General features: G+C 24.1%; 1 protein-coding gene across 1 annotated transcript; it reads left to right on the top strand.

Moving 5' to 3' along the window:
* Positions 1 to 5931: 5931 nt before the first annotated feature.
* On the top strand, positions 5932 to 7514 carry LOC114182946 (S-adenosyl-methionine 4-1-methyl-2-pyrrolidinyl-3-oxobutanic acid methyltransferase-like). The gene is made up of 4 exons (XM_028069759.2): positions 5932 to 6009; positions 6088 to 6492; positions 6603 to 6854; positions 6939 to 7514. Exons 1-4 carry the CDS (start codon positions 5935 to 5937, stop codon positions 7305 to 7307), a joined length of 1101 nt encoding a protein of 366 aa, XP_027925560.1. The 5' UTR covers positions 5932 to 5934; the 3' UTR covers positions 7308 to 7514.

Genomic DNA, 7514 nt, shown 5'->3' with positions numbered 1-7514 from the left:
ATACACGAAAGACATCCCATTATAAATATATTATACGAAATATGATTACTTTGAAATTCAATGTCTTTTTTTTTCGCTGTGTGATAACAAAAGACACATGCATATTCAATTTTTTTGTATTTGTATGTATTGAAATCTTATCATGAAGTAACAATTTTTCATTATTTAGAACTGTTAAGAAAATATTTAATATTACCAGTTTAACTAGTTTGTTTCTTCCATAGAAATCTCTACAATTGATGTCTTGAATGTGGCTTTCACGATTATTTTTGACTAAATTGTATTGGAGTATTAATTCGTGTCCAATAAATTATGATTTCCTTGTCTTTAGAGATGGCAAATAAACTCGTGCCCGTGGGTATCACCCGAACCCGTCCCCGTTTTGACGGGGAATCCCCGCTTTGACTGGGTATGGGTATGGGTATGGGTAATACCCGAAATTTTCAACTGGGGATGGGGATATATATATACCCGCCCAAATACCCGTCCCCGCTTAAATTACTAAACTATTTATAATTTATTAAATAATCTAAAAAATATATATAAATAAATAATATATTTACACATAAAATATAATATAATATAATATAATATAATATAGTATATATACATATAAATAAAATATACTTTTATATATATATATATATATATATATATATATATATTTACACATATACATGTAATATAATATAATATAATATAATATAATATACATATAATATATATACATAATAATATAATATAATATATATAATATATACGTAAAACAAATTAATCATTTAACTAGTGAGATCTTTTATAAACAAATTTATAACATTACAAATTTATAAAAATTTAAAAGAAATATATATATATATATATATATATATATATATATATATATATATATATATATATATATAAAAGCATAAAATATCTACGCATATACATATAATATATATACATAATAATATAATATATATTATTATATTTATATTATTATATAATATAATATAATATATACTTAAAATAAATATATATCTATAAATATATATATATATATATATATATATATATATATATATATATATATATATATATATATAAACATAAGATATCCACACATATAATATATATACATAATAATAATAATATAATATATACTATAATATAATATATATAAATAATTATATATATATATATATAAACATAAGATATCCACACATATAATATATATATATACATAGTAATATAATATATAATATAATATAATATAATATATATATATATATATATATATATATATATATATAACATATTTCTCATTCTCTTTGTTTTTTATTATACACTTTGTTTACTCTCTCAATTGTCTGGTTTGTTTTTCAATATTTAATTTTGAAGGTAATTTTTCTTCTTCTTATTACATAATTTTTACTCTCTGTACATGGTTATGTTCAAATAGGTGTTCCTCAATTTCATTCTATGAAATAATTTTTAGGTTACACATTTGATTATCTTTATTTATTTATTTATTTTCATGAAAATGTTTGACTCTTATTTTGTAGCTCTTCTTTTTGTTACTTGGTTATACACTTTTTTACTCTCTTTTAATTGTTTGGCTTGTTCTTTAAGGTTTAAGCAGATCTTCAAGGTACTTTTCCTTTTATCATAATCTTAATTATACATTTTTTTTCCGTTATGTTATGTTCAAATGGATATTCTCAAATTTGGGTCACACATTTAATTATCTTTACTCCTTTATGATAATTTTATTTATTATTTATTTTTTGTTTCATGATAATGTTTAATTCTCAATTTTAAGTGCTCAATTGCATAAATCCTTAATTTAATTCAAGATCAAAAGATGAAGAATCTATGTTTAAATTTGAATTATTATTAATTTAATTTTGTTATTTGTGCTATTTCGTTTAAGTGGTATAATATAAATTTTTAATAGTATAAAAAATATTTGAAATATTTTTAAACTTGATTATTGGTTTTCCTTTTATATTTTGTTAAAAAAGAAATTAACCTTTTTACTTTGTTTGATTTTTTTTTGTTACGTATGTTAGTTTCTAGAGAAAATGAGCACAGGAGATCAAGATTTGTAGGTACCAAGTCCACCACAGTGTTCACAACAACCAACTCCCTTTCAAAGTTCCAATAATGACAGTCAATCTCCATTGAATCCATCTACTCAAATTTATTAATATTTTTTGTTAGTATTTTTTGTGAATTCTCATCTAATATTCTACATTTGGTGTTTGTAGGTGTTAAAAAATTAAAAGGAAAAGATGTTCTCATGAGTGAAAATGAATCTGATGAAGAAGGTACATTATATTCTAGTAATTAAAATTTTCAATTTCAATTATTATATCATATCTAATTTTTCATTTTTTTTCTATGTGTAGGTGGATCGAATGCAAATGAAACCACTGATCATTTGTAAAATTAATAAATATTTTGGTTATTATAAAATTTTAGTAATGTGTAATTTTTTAGCTTTTATATAATTATTTGAATTTTATTTAGTTGTTATTTGATACTTTAATTTGAGATTTATACTATTATAATATTTTTCTTAATATTTGACATCATGAAAATAAAAAAGAGTATGTTATTTTAATATTGAATATTTTGATAGTATCATGATTCCGTTGGTGTGATTTTTAAATTTTTTTTATAAAAAATATTTAATTGATATATGGAACAATAAAAAAATGGGTATGGGTATGGGTATAAGAAAATACCCGTTACCCGGTGGGGATGGGGATGGGTCAAAAGTTGTATACCCGTTGGGTTTGGGGATGGGGATGAATTTTTATTATGGGGATGGGGATGGGATCATGATACCCGTACCCGCTCCGCCCCGTTGCCATCCCTACTTGTCTTGAAGATATATACGCTTTGCTAAAAGTCATGATTAAGATGCTAAATCCTAGCTTAGGTTAGATTATATTAAAATTGTTTTCCCAACCTCACATGTTTAGATTAGATTATTCATCTGTTCCTATTTTTGTTGTTTTTATTTAATTTGGTTTTCATTCTCGTTATGTATTCAATTAGGTTCTTATTTTTGTCAATTTTTTGTCGATTTGGTCCTTTTGACTAACGGTGTTTAAATAGTTAACATTTTTTAACAGTATATGTCATGTGTAAGCTCATTTTTTTTATTATTTTTTTTAAATTTTTTTAAATTTTTAAATTTTTATTTTTTTTTAAATAATTAATTTCAAAAAACTGTCCACGTGTCAAGTCACAATCACGTATCAATGCTAGTGTCACGTGTCACTTTGTTGTTGTATTATTATTTTTTTGTTCAATTTGGTCCTAATATTCGTTATTTTTGTTCAATTCAGTCCTCATATTTTTATTTTTATTTAATTTTAGTCCCATTTTTTTAAAATAGAACAATTTAATTTTTAAAATTGACATTATTATTATTTATTTTTCAAATTAAATTTTAAATTATTATATTTAATTATAAATTGAATATAATTCTTATATTCAATTGTTAAATATAATATAATTATTTAAATATTATTAAAATATAATTATTAAAAATTTAAAAATATATATTAACATATAAAATTGATATTTAAATCTAAAATATTTAATATTTTTATTTCATTTTGGATATTAAAATCTAAAATATTTTATATTTAAATGTTAATTTTACAAATATTAGTTTACTTTTCTAAAATATTTTTAAATATCAATTTTAAAAGTATTTTAGAATATAAATATTAAAAAAACATTTAATACTTATATTCTTATAATATTTTAAGTAAATATATTCTATTTAGTAATTAAATATAAGAATTTTATTCAATTTATAATTAAATGTAAGAATTTATAATTGAATTTAAAAAATAATTAATAAAAATGTCAATTTTAGAAAAAATATTAATATAATTTGTATAATAGATATTAAATTTGGTGTCAATTTGAAATGGACAAAATTGATTTATCTTAACAAAAATTAAGATTAAATTAAACAAAAATAACGAATATAGGGACTAAATTGATCAAAAAAAAAATAACACAGTCACAAACCAATACGTGGCACTAGTATTGACACGTGGTACAATATTGACTTGACACGTGAATAATTTTTTTTTGAAAATAATTTTTTTAATTAAAAAAAAATAAATATTTTTTTTAAAATATTTAAAAGAAAATAAAAAAATTAGAAGCTGATATGTGACATGTACTATTAAAAAACGTTAATTATTTCAACACTGTTAGTCAAAAGGACCAAATTGATTAGAATTTAACAAAAATGAGAACTTAATTGGATACAAAACGAAAATGATAACCAAATTGAATAAAAACAACAAAAAATATGAACCAGATATATATTTAAGAAAAAAAAATGTTGAAACAATAGATGAAGCCGACCTAGAGAACATAATTTTCAAACTTAAAGTCAAAAGTTTGGTGGTTGTAATCATGAGCGTTAATAGCTTAGTTAGATGTTCTTAAACTTAATTAATGGCTTAGAGTTAAAACTTCATTAAGTGGCTTTAACTAATACAGTTTCGAATTGAATTTTATGGATGTAAAAAATGTATTTTGAAGGAAAATATATATGTGTATTATAATATATTAATATATTTGAAGTTAAAATTAATTTTTGTATGATAAAATAGATTCTAAATTACATAAATTATTTTTATTTCTTAATATTTTTAAATGGTTATCAAACTTAAATTCTGATCAGAGTATTTAGAATCTTAATAGATGTCTTGCATGACTACATTGAAGAAATTTAATAAGGTATAATAATAGTTAGTTAATTTCAAAATATGTAGGGATGTAGTTTAGATGGTAGAACGTTCGTTTAGCATGAAATTTAACAAGAAAATTTGTAGTAACTTTTTGTAAATTTTTTTTTAAAATAAAATTTATAAATATTCTTTACGAAAAAAATTTTAAAACAAAATTTATAACTCTTTTCGGTTCAATTACACCGAAACCAAATAAAAAACACAAAGGTGAGTGAAATCTTACCGTTTTCACCATCACCAATTTCAAATTTTTCTATTAAGATGCAATTAACTTATTATTTCAACTTTTACTTTATAATTATTTTCTACAATTACTTGCATTAATTTTGTTTAGTCTAGAAATTCAAAATGGCCCTATTCGGTGGAGTCTGGGCTCTACTTTAGCTTCATTGTCCTTCTTTGTATTAAATTTTTAAATAGATATCAATCGCATGACTTTAGTAAAACAAATTAATTATAATATCTACAAAGATACAACATTTCTTTTTGTCAAGTCTTTCTAAGATTTAATTAAGTTTAAAATTTACATTTTAATATAAATTGAGAAAGATTCGTTATTGTTTAAGAATCTAAAAGATATATAATAAATATTTTACTTTTTCTATATAAAAAAAATAAGTGATACTGTGTCATCTCATGTTTATAGATACGGTTGGTAGATGTCTAGATTACCCTCACTTAAAATTGAATAAGCATTTTGGGTTTTTAATTGAATAAAAAAGTTAAATTTTTCACAAAAAAAAAATATAACTTTGAATTCTCTACTGCATAGGAAATATATGTCAAAATTGTGCCAATAAAATTTATAACACAGTAAAAATGAGAAATGAAACCTGAATCCTTTGATCAATTGAAAAAAAAAATGGACTATGAAAAATAGTCGTATATGAGAAATCTAGGTGGAATTCTAAATTTCACCACAACGGTCCACTCTATAAAGCTAATTTTGGAATTCGTGCATCATAGATTTTGTCATTAATGCATATATATTGTGTCTTGAATTCTTACTGAAAATTACAATTTTTTAATAATAGTACAGAAGATGTGTCCAAGTATTCCACTTGATTGCATGAATCAGCAAAGAAGACAACAAAATCCCATCATGTGTCAGGTCTCAGGAATAACATTGAAATAACATCTTGAATAACCATTTCGTGCTTCATCAATGGAAAAACAACTTTTCCTTCATATGAATGGTGGCGAGGGTGAAAGGAGTTACGCAAATAACTCCTCACTACAGGTATTATTTCTTCAGACACTGTTAACTATATCTTAAATATTTTTGTTTTATATTGATTTATCTTTCGATTCATGACAGAGAAAAATAATGTTGAAAGCCAAAGTCATGCTTGAAGAAACTGTAACAAGATTATATAGTCATTCTTTTCCAAAGTGCATGAAAGTGGCAGATTTAGGTTGTTCTGTGGGACCAAACACTCTTCTTGTAATGTCAAATATTATCGACATTGTTCATGCTACATGTATTCGTTTGAATCGTGAACCACCAACATTCCAATTATATCTCAATGATTTATTTGGAAACGATTTCAACACCATCTTCAAGTCACTTCCTGATTTCTACACCAAATTGGTGCAAGATAAGGGTCACAAGTCTGGTTCATGCTTTATCAATGCCACTCCTGGATCTTTCTATGGGAGACTCTTTCCTAGAAATTCCATAAACCTATTTCATTCTGCTAATAGTGTGCACTGGCTCTCTCAGGTTTCTCATTTTCTTCCTTAAAGCTTATTCAGATGTTGTGATAAAAAAGATTAAACATGTTTGATTTGTTTTGGGTTCTTATTTATAGCTTATATGTTGATTATGTACAGGATCCATTTTTGGGATTGAGTAAGGAGGCACTTAACAAGGGAAATTGTCACATAGTTAGTACAAGCCCTCCATCAGTATACACAACATTCCTTAAGCAGTTCCAAAAAGACTTTGAATTGTTTCTGAAATCACGTTCGGAGGAACTTGTTCCTGGAGGAGCAATGGTGTTAGTGTTACTTGTCAAAACTGAAACTCCAAGAAGAAGCATTTGGGAAGCAATTAGTCTAACACTTAGTGACATGCTCTTAGAGGTAAATAACAACATTTTTTTTATTAACTCTAGAAATTAACAAAGTCTTTGAAACATATCACGTAATGATGTATATACATGGCAGGGGTTGATTGAAGAAGAAAAATTGGAGTCCTTTAATATACCAACATATGAACCAACAATCGAGGAAATAAGAAACGTGATTCGAGAAGAAGGGTCATTCTTTATTCAAGAATTGGAGATTGCGATCGTGCCTTGGGATGAGGGAAGAAACGAAGATGGTGATGATGATTTTGTTGATGAAAATATAAGAGCGGAGTTCATAGGAAGACACACAAGAGCTGTAATGGAACCTCTCTTATCTGTTAACTTTGGTGCAAAAGTTATGGATGAATTGTTCTTTAGGTTTCAAAAGAAAGTTGTGCAACTCATGGAGGAGGAGAGATTAGAGTATGCTAATTTGGTGATATCTCTTACAAAAAATTGCTTATAGAGTTCGTTTAGCAAACAGATCTAAACAGATCTTTTATAAAGTTTTTTTTTTTTTTTTTATAATCATATGGGTATATTTAATCTAATTTGTGAGTTGTATTTCTATGTAATAGGATTTTTATGCTTGATATCACTCTTTGGTTTCGACTAAATTCCTCTTGCCCCTCAATATTGTCATGTTTTCACACCTTTACGAACATTATGAGTT

The sequence above is a fragment of the Vigna unguiculata genome, chromosome 5 (assembly GCF_037176805.1).
Source record: "Vigna unguiculata cultivar grain cowpea cultivar isolate G323 ecotype 2 chromosome 5, ASM3717680v1, whole genome shotgun sequence".
Taxonomy (NCBI): Eukaryota; Viridiplantae; Streptophyta; class Magnoliopsida; order Fabales; family Fabaceae; genus Vigna; species Vigna unguiculata.
The sequence above is the reverse complement of the archived record's forward strand: the minus strand, read 5'-3'. Positions and strand labels throughout refer to the sequence as shown.

Coding starts and splice junctions, on each gene's coding strand:
- LOC114182946 (XM_028069759.2), top strand. CDS start 5,935: ATGGAAAAACAACTTTTCCTTCATATGAATGGTGGCGAGGGTGAAAGG. Junction 6,010..6,087: donor CAAATAACTCCTCACTACAG/GTATTATTTCTT, acceptor GATTCATGACAG/AGAAAAATAATGTTGAAAGC. Junction 6,855..6,938: donor TTAGTGACATGCTCTTAGAG/GTAAATAACAAC, acceptor TATACATGGCAG/GGGTTGATTGAAGAAGAAAA.